Genomic DNA, 21,337 nt, shown 5'->3' with positions numbered 1-21,337 from the left:
ACACCAAGCTGTTGTTGCTGTAGTTTGGTTAACAGACTGTTACTGTTGCTAACAGAACAACATGAAAGGAGGGAAGAAAGTGGTTCAGACAGACGAGTGGAGGGAAGGAAATGTGGAAGAGAGGCTGGAGTACGCTCTCATCAAGGTAAGACATCTGATGAATAGATCAGATTAGATGTAGTTAAAGATGTCTTGAAAACACAAGTGTGAACAAATGTTATTTTCATATGTAAACAGAGTTTTTACATGTAGCCTACTTACTGTGGATGTAGTCTCACACAGAAATACATGTCACATATTCATTTGAACAAAATATGAAAAGCATTACAAATTGACATGCGTTACAACAGTCTCTGAAATGTCTGAGGCCCTGTTTACACCTGGCATTAACATGCGTCTCCACACACGTCTTGAGTGACCGCTTGTGATCAGATCTCACTTCCCCGCTCTACATGCAAATGAACACATACATCATTGCCATTTGAAAAGACCAAATGTATTGTTGTTTTTAACCAGCAGGAGGACCAGGAGTCTGTGTATCCTCCATCCAAAGCTGTGTTCAACTTGTTTGATAACAGAATAAACAAATATACTATGCATTGTGAGCCCCTGCGTCGCAACATATATGTGTAACAAATGTTGAGTCATATGCAGTTATCTCCCTGCAGCTGCATCTCTCCATTCAGAGACGCTGTGCACATCTACACACAAGACGCAGCAGCATAACTTCATTGATTATTTAAATCTCCCGACATGCCAACAGGATCGGTCAGGATCTGACGTTAATTCATGTTCTGTGTTCTTTTACACATCCAAAATGTCAGCTGTTACACACAGACAGTCCAGGTTCATACAGTGAAACTGTTTGGAGTAAAGCAGCTGTCATCCTGATAAATCCTGAACTCATGATGTCGAGCAGCGCAGCAAAACTATAAACTGTAGTTTTCAATTTGACAGAACAGAGGAAACTATCCAGCAACGTTTAGCTTCTGAAATATTTTTTAGACAGACAAGTGAAAATTTATTTTTCTATCATTTTCTGGTTTTGGTTTAATATCTACTCTAATTGTTGATTTGATGAGGAAAACAGGTTAGTGGAACAGGCAAAACAAGAAAAAACATGGATTAGGTTCTTTTAATTCACATGAAAAACAAAAGAATGCATTTCTTCATCCTGTTATCACACAAGTTGAACACAGCTTTGGACCAGGAGGTTCTGTGTTTAGTCTGCCGGAAAATAGAGGATGTCAGTTGAGTAGGTGGTCCTTCAATGTGGTCCAGGATACACTGCGTTTACACTGCTAAATGAAGGTGACCACATGTGGCACAGACCACCTGCAGCCCTGAAATGAATCTTTCAACATTGGTGAACTGCTGATATTTGATTAGTGTACTAGTCACTAGTAGAATGAGACAGAATTTATTAAAAGTGAGCGGATCAGCTCACATTAACGAGCAAACAAACACCTTCTTAACAACACTGGTGAAGCACTACTCTGGCTTTGTCTGGAACTCCTAAACCTGCAGAGACATGTTAAAGCATTGAAGCTTCATGTAGCATTTCACACTTGTTTCTGACTTTAGAATAATGACTTCACAATGATTTATTTGCTCTTTATTACACAGCACTATAATCATACTTTCATGCTTAAGTAAAAAAACAGTGTTGTTTTTACTTTGTTCGGTGGTGGAAACTGACTTGTTTAGACATCTACAGGCTACTTAGTTTTAGTTTCAGTCAGACTTTGGATCCTGTTATTTTAGATATAACAAGGCTTTCATTCACCTGCTCAGTGCCCTGCTTTCTCTGTCTGCAGTCTGTTATTTTGCACATGCTTACTTGTAAAAAGGTGATTAGAAACCTGGTTATGTGTACACATGGCAGAGAAATCGGTGTTCTCCAGGGATTAAAATCTACCTGTGGAAACCTGGTTTCTCTAATCCCATACTCCGATTATAGAAAGCAGGTTTCTCATTTACGTGACGGTTAAGAAATCAGCTTTCTGGAGAAAACTGACTGTAACCTGCTTACTCAAGTGCATGTAAACACACTGCAGGGTACAAGTCAATGATTTCTGTCAAACCTCTTGTTTCACAGAGTATCATGATGAATTTTAGTACTGATCACTCTCCACAATATCCTACAATAATATGATCTCAATTATTTTGGTCTAATCATTATTTTTATATACTGAATATATGTTAAGTTTCCAAAGGTTTCCAAAGTCAATGAGTAATCGTGTTAAATAATCGTGATCTCAATATTGACCAAAATAATCGTGATCATGATTTTTGCCATAATTGAGCAGCCCTGGTGTGTTTACAAACACCAACCGACAAATCCTGCATAGTATGCCTTTAACCAGATTTTTGCCAGGTTTTATGTCCCCATGTACCCAAAGGTTATGTTTCCTGTTACAAATGATCTGCTTTATAATGCACTTAGCTCTAAATAAATGTAGTATTTTTGTCTGTTGTCATGTTTTCCTCTGTAACGCTCCGTCCTGTGCTGTTGCTGTCAGGGAATAGAGAAGTATGTGGTGGAGGATGTGGAGGAGTGTCGGGCTCAGGTGGACCGCTACACTCGACCCCTTCACATCATCGAGGGCCCCCTGATGAACGGCATGAAGGTGGTGGGAGATCTCTTTGGTGCTGGGAAGATGTTCCTACCACAGGTAGGTGATCCGCGAGAGTAGTGCTTCACCAGTGTTGTTAAATGCAAAAGGCATTTCTGGCAATCAGCTAGGCTAAAACAAGGCTTACTCAGTCTGTTGCAGGCCACATTTTAGCCTTTGTCGTGGCTCAAAAACTGACATCTATAGAAAAGTTTGGTCTCATCTTGAACCGGAGCATCTGGAGATTAATTCCATACCTGATATGTTATCTTCACCGCCATCTTGACTGTAAGGGAGCTGGGAGGGACAATTGAGTGAGATTCAACTCTTCTTTGTTTGGGAGGCAGAGGGAGGTATGGAGGGGTTTTATTTTGTGTGGTGTTTTACAACAAAATGTTCTACATAAATGATAATATTTAAATTGAGTTTGTTGGACTTATTGTCCCATTTATTGTTACCTTATTAAGTTTATACAGTTAGGCGAACCCAAGAGGACGCTGAGTTACAATACCATTACACTATTATGTGTTACACTATGGATCTTAAAGAAAACTGAGACTATACATTCCTCGAGACACACCTGCTGAGTGCACTATTCTGGTTGTTGAAGTTTCTTCTTTTTTTATAAAGCACCTTTCAGACATGGAATATGTAACATTTCTGGCTTCATGTGTCTGTTGAAGTGATGGCTTGTGTCATTCAAACACTACGTAAATGTTGCTTACAGCTTTATTCAGACATGGCAGGACATTTACAGATGAAGCTCAGTGATATTTGTTAGCTGGTCCACAGAAGGAGAGCTGTCACTGCTGGAGAACAGAGCTGAGTTGAAAAGTTTAATGATATGATGAAAGAAGAGTGTTTTCTGTTCACCCACAGGCTTCATCACCGACAGATTTTAAAACTTAGCTTTCTGTTGAAGCTTTAATGAATTTCCATCATGAGGTATGCTCACATCCTATAATAAATGTTCTCATCAGTTTCATCATTTATTAGATTGAGACTTCACACAAGATGTGAATACATGGCAAGATGAAGTTGGGACTCTCATTTAATTCCTATTTTCTCACATTCACACTTGCACAAAATGTACAACGTTGCACAAAAACTAGCTGCTCCTTTTCCTGTTAGAAAAGCAGACTACATGTCCGGACAGGCTGGGATTTGTGTGATCTACACAAACAGAATTATTCATGATGATGAAAAATGGTAAAATGCAAAACAAAATCTAGATTCAATAAATAACAAGTGCTCAGAGTCACTAGTACCTACTACTGCACAGTGTAGTGCAGCAGGGACAGGGAGGCCAACTTCCTTATGTGTCATAATATGAACTGATGTTAGGGGGGGAAAGTGCTCTTTAGGGCGTTGCTCAAAACATTTCCTTTTCTGTCTGATTATCTGCCTTCATGTCTCCTTAAACTAATAAAATCATACATTAACTTTAACCTACATGATCATTTTCTTGACACATAAACTGTAAATCCAGTAAGAAAGCCGACCTGCAAGTTACTCTGTAAGTGCTTTGCTGATATTCACCTTTTCATACATGCAAGGGGCTGGGATGCAAACCGAAAATATAGGGAAGGAAGAATATTTTCATTTTATTTTTATGCCTCAACACTGTTGACAGCTGTGGCTGGAGGCATTATGTTTTCAGGTTGTCCATCCGTCTGTCCAACCCGTTCTCATGAATGTGATACCTCAGGAAGGTCTTGAAGGAATTTCTTCAAATTTGGCAGAAACAACTAGTTGGATTCAAGGATGAACTGATTAGAATTTTATGGTCAAAGGTCATTGTAACCTCACAAAAGACATTTTTGGCCATAACTCAAGAATTCACACGCTAATTAAGTTTCACACAAATGTCTAATAGGATAAAATGATGAAGTGATGACATTTTCTATCCAAAAGGTCAAAGGTCAACATCAACATCATAATTTTCTGCAAAAACTCTTTCCTGGCCATTATTCAACACCATAACTCAGGAACAGAAGGGGAGATCATGATCATATTTCATATTTGGTCAGATACTGAATTGGTGACACTAATCTTGGCTGCTCACTTTGAAACTGTGGTGATTTTATTACATTTCTTCAAAGTCTTCACTGCAAATATTATGAGTCTGGACAGACATGGATGTAAACTGCAACTTGACTGGTTGGCGCAGGCATACAACTGTGAGGCACTATTTCTAGTTATTATTATTTTTATAGACTGATCTGACAGGAGTAGAATCAGGAGTTTTTTACAGCTCTTAAGAAGGCAGAAAAAGAATGAGAAAGGATTGTCAATTGTGTTGTTTATTCCCAAAATAGTTTCTTATTTTTTGACCGACCTGTTGTCTCCCAGTGTTTGTTACTTTTGAACACTGGGAAGATGACACAGTCTCATCCTCCTCCTGTATTCCGAGATGCTAACGGCTCTTTATATTACTTTTTACACTATGAATAATTTTATCCCAAATGTATTATTTTTTCTCCCAGAATTCTCTCAGAATATCAGACACTTAAGCTGAAATCCATTATTAATGGGCTTCCATTAATCCATTAAGCTGAAATCCTATACATATATACAATATTATATCAGTTAGTGATGAAATGTAGCAAACTGCAAATTATTAAATGTCACCAATTCCAAGACCAATATATAGTATATTTCTCTCTGCCATTGTTCATTTCCTTTGGATTTGGATGAAACATTTCTATGCTCACCAGTGTATTTCAGCATTCTGAAAGAGAAATAAAACTGTGAGTTCTTGTGTGTTTGCAGGTGATCAAGTCAGCTCGTGTTATGAAGAAGGCGGTGGGCCATCTGATTCCTTTCATGGAGAAGGAGAGGGAGGAGATGATTGCATTGTCAGGGTCAACTGAGGAAACGGTCAGTCTCAGCTAAACATGTCATACATGAAATGTAGTGTATTGTCTTAGTACAAACAAAGATTGAACAAAGATTAGAGCATCACAAAGTGATTAATGAAAGAACATCATTACATAACTGTAATAAGATTTTACAATACAAAGTAAAAGCAGATAAAATGAGATACAATAATAGAAGAAGAGATAGTGTTATGAATAGTGAATTTCACAGCTTAGGTGCAATGACAGCAAATGTCACTTTTGTATCAAATCATACATCAGAAAGTGTGAGAAGAGCTTTTTCTCCTGACCTACATGTGCAGCCTATATCCAAGAGAGCAGCATTACAACAAACTAAAATATACACAAATGAAAAAAAACCCTGGTCTTCCTCTTCCTCTCATGGTTTCTCCTTCACATGCAGGATCCCTATCAGGGCACCATAGTTCTGGCTACAGTGAAGGGGGATGTCCATGATATTGGCAAGAACATTGTAGGTGTGGTGCTGGGTTGCAACAACTTCAGGTAAAACTGGTTTTAATGGTTTGTCATCTGAAAGTTTCTACTGAGAATAATTTCCACTGAACCATTCCCAGTATTCCAAAATAATGAGCAGGTCTGCTGTATTGCAATAACGGTTTCACAAGACGGCATTTGCAGTAAGTGATCTTGATTTGTTAGGTATTAAATTCACTGGATTAGTCAAAAACAGCCAGACATCTGGTTATTACATTGATACATTGAAGATCTTATAGCACAGTCCTAACATCCTAACATCCACGATGACTTTGCTGTAAAACAAGCAGCTAGAAAGGTGACTGTCAGTATGAGTGAACAGCGGGAGCCTCTGTGCACAAGCCCAGCTTTCTGCTGTCAGACTCTGGCAGCATATCATCAGCTGCTGGCCTCTGTTTGAGGGTAAATGTTCGTCTGAGTGGCACTGACAGCGGTTCAGAGAATTAACCAGTTCACCTGAGATTGCCTTTTGATCCCCTGCAGGGCAATGTGATGCATTATGGAAGATAAGTGGCAGTATTGATTTGTTGCCAGGCCCTGGGCACCATCCCAACACTATTACTGCTGTTTGATGCCACTAATGTGTGTGTGTGTGTGTGTGTGTTAGATACCTACGTATTAGGATTTATCCTTACATTCTGTAATATTGTGTGTACATGCGGAGACATCAGGGCCAGCACAGGCTTTCAGGCCATAAGCAAAATTAGATTATTGATACACAGTACTCTCATTGTGAAGGATACTGGAATACATACAACACTAGCAGCACTAGCAGTGGTGTATACTATATTTTTAACATCACCTTTAGAACCTGCAAATGTACAAAAACAATTACAATTAAAATGAGTTAATAGAGAAACAGAATTTAGCTGCTATTGCTTTAAATACATCCAAGCAGCAGCTTGGTCGTCTGTGTTTTCGTTGAATTGAGGATGTTTGTTGTCTTTCAGAGTGATTGACCTGGGTGTGATGGTTCCCTGTGATAAGATCCTCAGAGAGGCCATCAGACAGAAAGCAGGTACCATAAGCAAACACAGTGAACAGTTCAGATTACATATAGTCAGTGTGAGGTGCTGACTACTGCTGTATATACAATAGGGAAACATACTGATGATAATAACATCACCAACTATTTCTATTACTGTCATTACTGTGGCTACCAGTATATTACATATGATATATCCTGCAAAGTTCATCCGTTTTTTGCAACATTGAAGCATTTATTACATTTGATTGGAAGGAACTCTGAATAAACCTGATTGTCAAACGATTTACCCCAGAGCCACTGACCCATGTCAGGGTCGCTTTGAGGTCACCTTCATTGTTCTTATGGATAGTTGATGATATCAGTGATGGTGGGTGTTTGTTTGCTGCAGATATTATTGGTTTGTCTGGTCTCATCACCCCCTCACTGGATGAGATGATCTATGTAGCCAAAGAGATGGAGAGACTGGGAATGACAACACCACTGCTGATTGGAGGAGCCACCACATCAAAGTAACACACACACACACACACACACACACACACACACACACACACACACACACACACACAAACACAGTGCTGCTTTGGATCAGAATAGTGCTTATTGTCTGAAACATTAAACAAAATCATCTCTACTATACTTTTGAAGATATACATCCATGATATACAGTCAGTCATTGTAAGTTGTACCTCGCCTGCTCACCCAAAAGGAAGTGATATGTCTCAGTGTTTCTTTGGGTTATTTGTGTGTTTTGTGTTTTATAGGACACACACGGCAGTGAAGATCGCCCCGCGCTACACTTCCCCTGTTATTCACGTCCTGGACGCTTCTAGAAGTGTGGTGGTGGTAAGAACATCTACCTGACCTCTACCTGAACCTTTTAGGGTCTAGAGTATTACTGTCCTATTTCACTTCTGATTCAAGACTTCCTGTCTGTAGAGACCTGCTCTGTAAATCAGGGCTGGCAGCTTCACCCAGTCACCAGAAATATTATGATTAAATTATATTTAAATGACTATTAAAGTTCAGTGTCTGTTGACACAGTGTCAGTGTTGGTCATTTTTGAGGTCACAATCTGTAGTGGTGTTATAGTGGTTTGCAATATATTAAACAGTCTTTCTTTCATTTGTTTCCCATGTAAGTACATGTGGATGGATGAAAAAGCCCAGGGCCAATAAAAAATAAATTATAATGTTTTGTATTATAGCCTTGATTTAAAAATGAATAGAACTGTGTTCAGCAACAGGCTACACTTAATATTCCATCAAGCAAAGTAAAAACATGATTTTTGCAAATGTATTTAAATGAATTCATGTTTGTCTCTTCTTTAAGGACATTTTCACAGTCTTCAGGTCTGCAAGTTTTTCTTGCTGTAATCATTCCTCCTGTTCATACTGACCATTAGAAGATCCCTTCATAATGACCTTACAATGGAAGTGATGGGGAACAAAATCCACAGTCCTCCCGCTGTGCAAAAATGTATTTAAAAGTTTATCTGAAGCTAATATGAAGCTAACTAACAAAGAACCAAAGTAGACTGATATATGACCTCCTTGAGATGATCATCTGGATGTATTACATGCACTATGAAAGTCAAGGTGGCTGTGGCTTTGACTTTCATTTTTCCACCAGTAATTGTAACCAAGCCAAGAAAAGATCACATTAAGTGTTTATATAAGCTGATATGATGACAGATTTAAAGATTTGTTCATGTTGCCCTGGATGGATTAATGAAAGCCTGACTGTGTTTTCTCCTGCTTGTTCTCCTGTGCTCCTGCTCCTGCTGTTTCCCAGTGCTCCCAGCTCCTGGATGAGACAGTGAGGGAGGAGTACTTTGACGACGTGAAAGAAGAGTATCAGGAGATCAGGCAGGATCACTACGACTCCCTGAAGGTACCAGTAGCTGTTGAAAATTGAAATTCATGCGAGCCTCTGCACACTGCTGCAGGAGGGAAAATATCATGTTTGAAAATGTCTTATTTCACTCCTGCACTTTCAAAGCTGCTCATTTATGGTATTTTGTTTGCAGGGTGAATCATGTAACAAGTTAAACTTCCTATTGTATAAGAAATCCCTTCTCCATATTCTTTTTGGTTTCATTAAGACTGCAGCACATGCTGCATTTAAAATGACAAAGCTGCTGGAAGAAGCAGCTTGTTAATTAAAGGTTTTCTGTAAAAAAGGAATATGTGATAATAGGTGATAGAAGCTTTAGAAGAAAAACACAACAACATATTTAAAGTATAATGCTGGTGTTATTCTATGTTCATCTTATTGTCAATAAATCCCATTTGAAACCCAAACCAACAATGTGTTAATCCTCTCATACCTTACTGACATCTACTCTGTTTGTGGCTCTCAGGTCCAAGCCCTCTGGTTCCTACTGAAGATCTAAATCTTTAAAAGCAGCTCACAAATACATACAAACACATGTTACTCAAACAGGAGGAAATAGTGCATACACTGTATTTTTTACAGCTCGGTTTACACGTGTTTGCATAACCATTTTAATGTAAAGCATAATTATTAGGAAATGTGCAATATCAGTGTAAATGCCTCGTCTCCCTCTTCATCCTCCATGTCCCTCTGTTGCCATCAGGATCGTCGTTATCTGTCTCTGTCCCAGGCCAGAGAGAAGGCTTTACGGATAGACTGGCTCTCCCTGCCCAGGCCAGGTAACTTATTAAAGCAGTGTTTCAGTATCATCTGTCATGCTAATGGTGAAATGGTGCAGTAATAAAAACATGGCACATTGAGTGTAAACATCATATAGCAGATACAGAGTTTATACTGTACACTATATGATACTGTCATACAGTGTGGAAAAAGTTGTAATATGACTGCATTTGTCTGTGTGTTTCAGTGCATCCTCAGTTCCTGGGCAGCCGTGTGTTTGAGTGGTATGACCTAAACAGCCTGGTGGATTTCATCGACTGGAAGCCTTTCTTTGACGTCTGGCAGCTGAGAGGAAAATACCCCAACAGAGGTTACCCCAAGATCTTCAAAGACAAGACAGTTGGTACGAGCTCATACTCTGTCAAACACTATTTTTGACAGTAGTGGGACAGTGGACTGACCTCCAGCCTTGGTGAATACTCACCTCAGTGATATTTGGTTCTTGCAGGCTTGGAGGCGCGGCGAGTTTTCGATGACGCTCAGCGGCTGCTCAACAGAATGATTGACAACTCCAGTCTGAGGGGGCGGGGTCTGGTGGGGTTCTATCGAGCACAAAGCGATGGTGATGACATCAATGTGTACAAAGATGATGTCACAGTGAACAGAGACACCAAGCCAATCGCCACATTCCGTGGCTTACGGCAACAGGTGAGCAACTCAATAGCAGTAAGCATATAGAAAATCACACAAAATTTTACAAGAACATAGCATACTTTGGTAACATATTTACAAAGTAACTGTAACAATTGTGTGTGTGTGTGTGTGTGTGTGCATGTGCATGTGTGCATGTGTGTGTTGTGCTGCAGGTGGAGAAGGACAGCTCCAGTTCAGAGCCCTACCTGTGTGTGTCTGACTTTGTGGCTCCCATTGACAGTGGCGTTGCAGACTACATCGGTGTGTTTGCTGTGGGCGTGTTTGGTGCTGAGGAGCTGAGTCAGCAGTTCCAGTCAAAGGGAGACGACTACAGCAGCATCATGGTCAAAGCTCTGGCTGACCGGCTGGCTGAGGTACAGTATGGACAGTACGGACATACATACAAGGATGGGTCCACAATCTGTCTTAAAATAACAGTCAGGAGCCCAAATGAACAGTGAAACATGTTTTTCTTGCTGTAATCATTCCACCTGTTCATACTGACCATTAGAAGATCTCTTCATGATGCACTTTACAATGTAAGTGATGGAGGACAAAATCCACAGTCCTCCTTCTGTGCAAAAAATGTATTTAAAAGTTTATCTGAAGCTAATATGAAGCTTCAGCGTCCAAATGAGTCAAATCAAGTAGATATCTTTCAACGTTATGTTTTTAGTGCCAAAGTTCCTCTTTTTGTTACTATACTTCCTCCACAGCTTAACAGAGAAACACTGTCTGAGGAAACACAAAGAGGGAATTTGATGCTAAAAAGACTGTAAATGTGTCAGATATCCACTTGATATGACTAACTCAGACTGATGAAGCCTCATATAAGCTTCAGATTAACTTTTAAATGCATTTTTGCACAAAATGACTGTGGACACACTGTGGATTTTGGCCTCCATCATTGAAGGATCTTTTAATAGCCAGTATGAACAGGAGGAATGATTACAGTGAGGAAAACCTCTTTCACTGTTTATAAGGACACCTGACTGTTGTTTTAAGACAGGCTTGAGAAATTGTGAACCTATCCTTTAATGTTATTAAAAACGTGTCATATCATGATATTGCAATGTGTTGATGCATTCACATCATGAATATTTACAGCAACAACACACAGTACTGAAAGCTAAGTTGCTGCAGGCTCACTGTGGAGGAGTTAGTCCCAACAAAGAACAATATCAGTACAACAACAATGCTGTAGAGGTTATTGCTATGCAGCACTCTCAGCAGCTTTCATCATTAACTCTTTCCTGCCACCTCCAGGCGTTTGCTGAGGAGCTCCATGCTCGTGTGCGTAAGGAGCTGTGGGGTTACAGTGCCGACGAGACTCTGCAGGCCTCAGACCTTCACAGAATTCGATACCGAGGCATCAGACCAGCTGCTGGTTACCCCAGCCAGCCTGACCACACAGAGAAGACCACCATGTGGAACCTGGCTGATATACAAGAGAAGACTGGTGAGAATACCAACCACATCACACTTATAGCTGCGACTAAAAGGCTCACAATGCTGTCACATTACATGTTGGTCTTATGTTTTCTTTGTTAGTCTTTTTTCTGTCATTTAATTATTTTGCCGGTCACAGGGGTTCACATCTAATCCTTCATTCCAGATTGACAGAACATTCGTGCCTTGTTTCTGTGCCTACAGGCATGTCTGTTATTTATTACAGTTAGCCTGTTAGGTGCACATCACTGACTACTTGTGCACTGCACCTCTCTTCTTTGTGCATAAGGGAGGATCATGCAAAAAAAGAAAAATGAATGAGGTCCTGCTGCTGCTTTGTGGGATCACCAGTCACATGTCTTATAGTTAAAGGGAGCTGTCTTTAGATTCAAGTAATCATGAAATGGATTGGACTGTAAATGTTAAAGGAGCAGACAAATTGCGAGATGGAGTATGAGAGGTAGACACATTAGTCATCGGAATAACAAAAGAGATGAATTCATCTGCAGGTCTTGGAAAGTCTTGAGAAGCATTGAATTAAGTTCCCTCATGAAAGGCCTTAGGGGCTAATGTACTCAAAATTAAATAATTGAATTTCATTCACTGCTGCAGACAGTAACATTAGTTCTATTTTTGTGTGTGTTTGTGGGCTGTCAGGAGGCGTTCTACATCTATTAACTACAAGTGAGGCTGCTGCAACAGTGGATGGTGTTGCAGGAAGCTGTAATGTTCACTGTGGTGCGATTTCACATTGATGCAATATTTACAGTGTTATAGATTGTATTAATTGTTTTACTTACATTGACTGAAAGGTGCACCAAAAATTGACATTGTGTTTTCATGTATTTAAATCTGGTTACAGTCACCACATTAAGATGTGTTACCAAAAAAAGATCCCGAAGGCATATGATGTACTACATGCAGCTTCTGTCCGAATGCACCAACTGGAATCTTTCAGATATAAAAATGTAAATGTGTGTGCTCAGCTGAGACAACATAAGCAACAGGGGATGTATTATGGCTGACAAATAGGCTGTCTCTGTCTGAAGGCAGGGTGTGTACTGAATATCATTTTGTCATTATATCTCCACAACTATCAGTCAAGCTGTCTGTTCAGCTTCCCTCTGATGGTTGTGTATTGTCCTTTAGACTGACGCTGGCTCAGCCAAGCTGCTGCCAAACTCATCATACTGTTTCCAGTGAAGAGCATTAGATTTAGTGTTGTCATCACAACACTGACAAACTTCAGTCTTAGCGGTTGCACATAGATGGGGGGGCTCAGGATGTGTTGTTGGACCACATCCCGGTGTAGTCCAGATGGAATATGAAGTGTCTCCATGTAGGATTTAGCTTTTCATATTGATCTGATGAAAAACATCAGATCTGTGTCATTATGTGAGGGTAAAAAATATTCATTTTGAGTTAATATGAATTTAATATAGATAACCTTTAACCTTTTTTAAAGCTGCACTAATCACTATGTTTATATTAGCAATGGATGAAATGATCATGCGTAATGTGAAAGGTGCTTTTTAGTGTCTTTAGCTCATTGTTTTGGTATTGGGACTTGTTTATGTCAGTTTCACTGTTCTCATCCAGCAGCTGCAGCAGCAGGCAGCTGTTTTCAGTAAAAACAGCTAGAAGGAGCATGAAAATAGACTTACATTCATCATGTGGCCAGAAACCCAACTCCAAATGAATGTTCATGTGTCTGCACGATGTGTAAATGGAAAACTGTCCATAATAACTTTATATGGTGATAGTATGTTAATGTTGTGTCTAGCCAGCTAGTTCTGGCCAAAAAACACTTCTACAAAAGCTGCTTCAGCATATAGATCTGCTCTGTGCTTTCTTTAAGAAAAAAAGCTAAACCCAAAAAGGAGATTTCTTCTCAATTTTTTTGGCACCCACACCTATGCCAATCACATTGGTTCTCTGTTTACAAAGATGGAGAACGTCTTTTCATATAGGCAGTTAAACCATTTCAACTGTATATGCATAGAACAGTAATGTCACCATTGTATAGTACTGAACACGAACAGTTACCATGACTAACAGACAACAAAACAACACTAAAGGAACAGGGTTCTAGCTAATGTCTCCATCTTCCAGGACACATGTCTTGTTGTGATCCTTGAATATGCTAAAAAATAAACCAACTGAGCAGGGAAACTGCTGTCAGTTGTTGCACATTGAACAGCTTAAAAAAACGTACCTGCAAACGTCACCATGGGTCAGTTTAAATGCCAAATGCAGTGGTCATTATTGTTCAACACAACTAACTAAAGGCTGTGTGTTCTTGGCTTGTAAGCTACAGTTAGCAGCACAAGTTTGTTTACATTAGGCACGCTCAAAAACCTGATCCACACAGTGTCTGTTTGTGTTAGTTGGGCATGGCTTCTACTCCATGGTGATATGGCACACAGAATGGTACAAGCTGATGCCAACTTCAAGCAAAGGCCCTGTGAGACAATCAAATAAAATACCATGAGTGCCAACATGACTGTAAACAATATAAACACATTTCACATTGCTTGCAGTGGCTGAATCCAAATAGAAAATGAACTGCACTGTGTCTGCCAAGACTTTAAAGCTATGAAAAGATGAAAGTGAAGTTTAAAACAGTACCTCTACCACCTGCTGTTATATCAGCTGATAGAGGGTTCAGTATCATGCCTGCTGCCTTATACACTATGTCGCCTCCGCTCCATTTAACCGGGTTTCCCCACTTTCACCACTACACAACAAACGGCACAACCTAATGAAGCGCAGCCATTGTCTCTCCGTTCCACTGCCAGCTCAGCTGTCAATCAAACACCTACACCAGCTCACCCACTCGGAGGCTTAGAAAGATTCTGATGTTTTTGGAAATACCAGAAAGATTTAATCAGAAAACACTATAAGGTTAGTGAAGGTTTTGTTTTACATCTTTTTTTTGTCTGTTAAACAAGTCAAGGTTATGTTGTTGTTCAATAGTGAACATGAAACACTGGCCCTATGGTTTGATTTCATTTTTCTGCATTTGTTCACCTTGCCTTTTGTATATTTGAGTATTATCTTGTGGGTATTTGTTTTCTTGTCATGTGTGCATGTGTAGTAATATGGTGTGTGTTTTGTTTGTGTGTGCAGGTATTGGTCTGACAGAGTCCCTGGCCATGCTGCCTGCTGCCTCAGTGTCCGGACTTTACTTCTCCAACCCTCAGGCCTCCTACTTTGCTGTGGGAAAGATCACCAAGGAGCAGGTATATATATACTTTTAGCCACTAATATAGTAAACTACTTATAGTGTAATGAGTCACGTTGTAAATTCATAAGAATGAAGATATGTCACACTCACACCACTCTGCTGCTCTCACTTCCTCTTTGGAATACAAATGACATTTTTAATCAATTCCAATCGCCAGTTTTTTTGATTGATGTTAAGTAGCCGTCAATGAAACACAACACTTCCAACTGATTGTTCGCAATAAAAGCCTTTTGGAAGAGGATTAATGATGCCTGTTGAGCTGCTGGGGGCCTTTTGAAATCAAATATTTTCACAGGAAGTGTTGAGGTTTAATGACAATAGCTTAACAGTGATCCAAACAAGAGGGAAGCAAATAATAATGTAAATGTTAATGATTAGTGAATGAAAACAGCATTTCTGTTGGAGAATTTCATTTATAAATTTAGGAATAAAGGCCTGTCTTTACAATAAGCCTGTCCCAGACAAAGGTCTCTCCACTGTTTAAGAGAATCTACAGCATTTTATGTTTCAAATGAATCAGATGAAACTTTTTATTATATGTTAATGTCACTGTAAAGTCACTATAAAGAATAAAAGTATAACACTGAATCACAAATGACATAAAATAGAGGAAAGATCCAAACTGGGATTTGCCTTTTTAAATTGTACAATGATAAAGATTCTGGTTGAAGATTTATGAAAGAAAATAACACAAAATCAAGCTGAACGTCTTCTCCTTGTATTCAGGTGGAGGACTACGCCAAGAGGAAAGAGATGAGTGTGGAGGAGGTGGAGAGATGGCTGGCTCCCATGCTGGGTTATGACAGTGAAGCATGAAACCGGGCCCCTCCACCACTAAACCGGACCGCGGAGCGTGACTAACAAAGAATCAGGTTTCAGGTTCTTACTGTCAGAGACATCCCATGCTGTATTATTTACTTTTCAATAAACATACCAAGTGGTACATTTCAGAAAGGGTCACAAACAGTTTACTTTAATCCACTAGTGCCTGGGAAAAATTCATTTCAAGTCGTCTAAGCCCTGCATAATAAACTGAGCCTATCGGATACTATACACACACACAGAAATGAATTGTGTGTAATAATAAAACTTTCTAAAATGTATTGGCAGAGTGATTCTGCACATGGAGTGAAACAGTTCATATCAGATGGTGACAGTCACATGGCTGCACAATCAAGTTCAAATGATCATCACAATTATTTTGCTCAATGTTGAGATGATTATTATTTTCACAGTTATCTCTGAGCTGAGCTTGGTATCCTTCAAAGTCATTCAATACCAGCACCAATATGATTCCTGACATTTTACAAGATTTTTTTTTCATTTTCTAAAAATAGGCAAACTTTCTTTTAGTGTGTAATGTAGGAATCACTCAGCGTGCTCATTTGCTGTCGTTTTAAGAGTGAGATGTTCAGATTGATATCAATCTCGTGTGTGTGTTAAGTTTAGAGCCGGAGCCAGAATGTGGTTAGCCTAGCTTAGCATAAAGACTGGAAGCAGGGAGAAAGAGCTGGCCTGGCTGTGTCAAAAGTTCAAAAATACACCTACCAACACCTCTAAAGCTCACTGATTAACACATTGTATCTTGTTTGTTTAAGATCTACACAAATTGAAATATTGATGAACAGCCGTTAAGCCATCTGCCCAATACTTCTGTGTAGCATCTCTGCCTATAGCACAATTAGTGAACAGCCCCCCATGGTACCAAAGTTGGCTGAGCTGTTGTTAGTGAGCTTTAGAAGTGTTAGTTAGGTGTATTTGTTTCTGGACAGAACCAGGCTAACTGTTTCCCTCTGCTTCCAGTGTTTATGCTAAGCTAGGCTAAGTACACCCAGACTCCAGCTCTGTGCTTTACATACAGACATGAGTCTGATATCCATCTGAACATCTCACTCTTTGAAAGGAAGTGAATAAGCATATTTTTGAATTAAAGTGTTATTTATAAATGAATATTTATAAATAAAACTTACTTTAAACATAAGAATCTAAGACAAAGACAACATCAAACCCAATTGACTGTTTTTAATTAACTGATCAATTGTGGAAGCTAAGTGTCATGTATGAATAAGTGTGCAGATCTAGTCTCCAGTAATGGCAGTGGGTCATTGTTACACGTCACTGAGAACTACACTGTCAAATCCACTATATATAAAAGAAAAATAATTACTCTACAACCAAACTGTAAGCACTGGAGACATGTAGTTTGTAAATGTTCTTACTATTTTCAAAGTAGCGTTACATTTGTATGTGGACTTTGAATACAGGCTGTATTTATTTCAATTTTTAATTTTTTTTTAATTATCATTTTATTGTTCTTGTGTATTGTGTCAGTTATCATCAACATTGACATGGAAACTGGAGTCTACTATCTTAATAGTATTAGGAATTGATTATAATGAAATATTTAATAGGCACATTTAATGATTTTATTTTGTTAAATGATGCAATTAAAAAAACTGTTCCATTGATTAAAAAAAAGATAAAAAAGATTCTTCAGAAGTTAAATGCTCCAAGTCATTATCTTAATAATTGTCTCTCAGTGACAAATACATACATTTTTACCAAAATGATGCAGAAAAAGGATTTTCCCGTCCTTTCTTTTTTACTAGTGCATTGAGTCTTCATCCAGTATTGTTTTCTATTTTGTGATTTAAAAAAAAAAAAAAAAAAAAAAAAAAATTCCATTCCTTCCATCTCAGTCAAAGAGATGCAACCATTGTGCCACCCTAAAGATGAAGTGGTTCAACCCACAGAGCGGTAACAGGAGCTCTTATTAACTACAGTGTGGATGAAGCTAACTGTAAACAGTAAAGCAGGGGTCAAATACAATATGGAACAGGAAAGCAAAACATTTTCAATAAATGCAATAAAATAAATGTAATAGTCCTTTTAAAGAGCCACTTAACAGCTGCTGAACTCCAGTAGTTTAACTTCTCATCTTGCTGCAGTGATGTAGAAATGTATTCCAGGTTGTGTAATTACGCCGCAACATCACTCTTAGATGTGGTCACTGGTGCAACAAAGCTCACTGTTGACCACAGCCATCAGAGATGCAGGGAGCAGTCAGAGGTTAAACAGACTTGAAACATCCAACCACAGGGCAGTGAAACACTGCTGTTCAGCCTGCTGATAAGTTAGTCTTCAAAAATCTTTTTGTGAAGTCTTTTAAAATTCAGTCATTTATATGTCACTCAAAAGCTCAATAATAACAAATGATTATTTTAATAAGATGAATAAGCCTGTTAGTTTTCCTCTAACTGTATCAATAATTGTGTTATTGAGTAAGACTTCAGGCCTCTAAACATCTCAAGCTACAACTAACACAATTCATTCAGCCCTTTTCCTTAGATTTGTTTTTGTGTGTTTCATCTTTCTCAGATTTGTTCATTATTTAATTCAAAGGTTCCAGTGTTTAACTATCTGCTTAGCTGATAATTACTGCTTGTCCGTTGACATTGTAATTTCTGAGCGGATTTTAGAAACCTTTTGTCCACTCATTGGTTTTCTTCCAAACCTTACTTCATGATGCTGAGAAGTAAGTTGGGGCAAAACTACAGATAAATATTTTAATTATTATCAAATGGAAAATACATTTTGTAGAATCATTATTCAAATGTATATTTTTCCATATCATATAGTTTACATCAAAGGGACGAACAAAGCAGTAGACAACTAAACACAGTCAAAACTTTGAAGAATCATTAAATGCATCAGAAAGGACTGGACCATCATGTAAAACTGTTGCTAAAACAAACTCGAGCACAACTTGTTCTGACTTATTAAGAAACCAAATAGCTTTCTATTTCTAAATGTTCACGCTGTCATTTACAATCTTTGATTTCTTTCATTCAATGTAATACTGTAGCATAATGTACAGTGATACTGCAGTACACTACAGCACTACAGTGCTAAGCTTGTGTCTTAAAGTCTTTTCAACATCCCTGGTTATTTCAGTTCACCTACAGTATCCTGTTTGCCAGTAAAAAAAAGCCAGTTTTTCACACATTAAGGTAAACTACTTCCTTCAAACATTGTTTACCATGTATTAACGGTGTATTGTTTATGTACTAAAGACCATATCTACTTTGTTCAGGACCCTGTTACATCTTCAACCGGGTACAAAATAAAAATCAAACCTGAATTAGAGGTTTCTGTAAGATGCTGGCTGAAGAGCATTTCACATTGTGTCTTAAAAGCCCTAATTTGCTGCAGTGGCTGATCTCAGTTTGTATGAAACTTTAATAGTTTCTCAATCAGTTGTAACTTTCGTATATTTAAAAGAAGCTGTAGATAAATGGTGGTGGTATTGTAAACATTGTACAACAGTATTGACATGACAGTGTTATTTGATTAAAAATTAATTGTTTCAACATAATGCTCTGTCTTCTTTCTCTGAATTTAAACCTCAGTCCACCTTACACATGAGAAGAACTCGTCCTGTATAAACAGTTGGACAAAGTCTTCTGTGGGAAATGTAGTTCCAGTTCAGGTCAGGCTCCAAAAACACTGGAGCCTGAGCCATACAAGGAACTAAAAGTCAGCAGTCCACGTCTTCTGCTGCATCGATTCTGACTGTTTTCTTTTGTTTTGTTTTTGTTTTTAAATCTGTCACTTGTGAGTTCCCCTGAGCAATACTAAATAACTGAAGATAAATAACATTTAAATATGTCTGAAATGTTTTTACAAATAAAATAATAAAATTTTCTACAAATTTCATCTATATATAATTTGGCAAACTGGGGTGATTTATATTAGTAATCTTTACTAGATGTGTTTTTAAGATATGAGATGCTATTTTATAGTTCTACCTAAATATTAGATGCTGTTTACTGTGTTTTCACTGTACTATTTTTCTGACTCTCTGTGCCACAATCATCCTAAAGTTTTGACTTACTAGTAGCTGCCATTAAGCACACTGAGCTCATGCTCTGTATTTTTTCTTGAGAGTTGGAGGATTTTATCAACCCTGGGGGTGTGAAGTATACAGTAGCCTACAATTTAAAAACGTACACATGTTGGGTATTTTATATGTGCACATTATATTCACAGTTGACAACTGCATCATTTACAGCATTTATATCTTAATATAATACACCTTAATCTTGGGAAATAAAAAATACATTAAATATAATTGAGCAATTAGAATAAATAAAATATGAAAGATTCTTCTTTTGGTCTCAGGATGTGGTACACATTGTTTTTGGATTCATGACTCCATATTTCTAAAATCCTGGTTTACTAAATTACCAATTAGGGGAGACCAGGGACAGTTGTAACATGGGACGGTTGTAACACCTTGAATTCCTCCAATCAGAAAGAAGCTACAGTGATTATACTCACTCTACACATGCTCAGTCAGATTGTCTTCTTGCTTACAAAAAAGGAACCACGTTTGAAACTCCCAGAGAAAGTTACCAGCAAAAGTGTTTTTTTTGAGGTAAAAATTAAACTTTTTTATTAGATGTGTTTATTTGGATACTGTCCTGAGATCAGATGTCTAGGAATCCAAACTAGTATTATTAGAATCATTGTTTTCTAAGCTACAAATAGAAATGGCTTACAAGCTAGTTCACATGAGGTGAAAGCATGGCTGGTGATACTGGGACAGTTGTAACGCCTTGTTACAACTGTCCATAAACCAAGTTTCATTTATATAAGGCCTACATAAACTGGATGGATGGATGGCAAATTAAATGTAAAATGTCATAAAATTACATGCTAAGTTAATACTAATCAGTTGCATGCTAATAGAGTGGAAACACATGTGTTTGCTTACAGCATGCTAAATATCAGAAAGAGGAAGACTTCCTTTGCTGGAGAGGGCTTCAGATGGCATAAAACAGGATAAATCAGTCAGGACAGTGGCCAAATCATACGGCATTTGCCATGTGACCCTGTACTGAATGTTGTTCTCAGACTAATCCATTTTGATTTCATGTTTAAACCTTTTTGAGGATATGTGTTCTACCATTTAAATAATTTTCTTGCATTATAATTTGATGGCTACCCCTCTTTTTTGTCATGTAGTGTGAAAATCAGTATTAAGTATTTAAAAAAAAAAAGAATAGTCAGTAATATGAATGACAAATAATCTTTTTCATGAGTATTTGATTGATTTATTATATATATTTTAGACATGTTACAACCGTCCCTGGCATGTGTTACAACTATCCCATTATACAGGGACAGTTGTAACAGTGGAGTGACTGTATTTAAATCAATTTTGCAACCTGTACATATTTCATAAAACCACTTAAATACATTGTTTCACTAGTTGACACATTGAAGTTTATAATATAACAAATGGACTATTCAAGTGTAAATGGTTTTTGATTTATTGGGAAAATTGCAAAAA

General features: G+C 38.1%; 1 protein-coding gene across 2 annotated transcripts in view; it reads left to right on the top strand.

The window, feature by feature from the left end:
* The window catches only part of mtr (5-methyltetrahydrofolate-homocysteine methyltransferase), a 36,609-nt gene extending 17,252 nt beyond the window's left edge, over positions 1-19,357 (top strand). Inside the window, exons 19-33 of one of the 2 annotated variants that reach the window (XM_067575693.1) lie at positions 56-145; positions 2,523-2,675; positions 5,388-5,495; positions 5,898-5,998; positions 6,940-7,007; positions 7,366-7,486; positions 7,742-7,823; positions 8,772-8,870; positions 9,577-9,652; positions 9,841-9,996; positions 10,102-10,301; positions 10,460-10,660; positions 11,553-11,745; positions 14,865-14,977; positions 15,709-19,357. In XM_067575693.1, coding sequence (XP_067431794.1) covers positions 56-145; positions 2,523-2,675; positions 5,388-5,495; positions 5,898-5,998; positions 6,940-7,007; positions 7,366-7,486; positions 7,742-7,823; positions 8,772-8,870; positions 9,577-9,652; positions 9,841-9,996; positions 10,102-10,301; positions 10,460-10,660; positions 11,553-11,745; positions 14,865-14,977; positions 15,709-15,798 — 1,851 coding nt within the window. In that variant the 3' untranslated portion in view covers positions 15,799-19,357. Of the gene's footprint in view, positions 1-55; positions 146-2,522; positions 2,676-5,387; positions 5,496-5,897; positions 5,999-6,939; positions 7,008-7,365; positions 7,487-7,741; positions 7,824-8,771; positions 8,871-9,576; positions 9,653-9,840; positions 9,997-10,101; positions 10,302-10,459; positions 10,661-11,552; positions 11,746-14,864; positions 14,978-15,708 lie in introns of those variants that run through there. The other variant, XM_067575694.1, reaches the window with a different exon arrangement.
* The last annotated feature ends 1,980 nt before the right edge of the window (positions 19,358-21,337 follow it).

This window comes from Thunnus thynnus, chromosome 20 (genome assembly GCF_963924715.1).
Source record: "Thunnus thynnus chromosome 20, fThuThy2.1, whole genome shotgun sequence".
Lineage (NCBI taxonomy): Eukaryota > Metazoa > Chordata > Actinopteri > Scombriformes > Scombridae > Thunnus > Thunnus thynnus.
The sequence above is the reverse complement of the archived record's forward strand: the minus strand, read 5'-3'. Positions and strand labels throughout refer to the sequence as shown.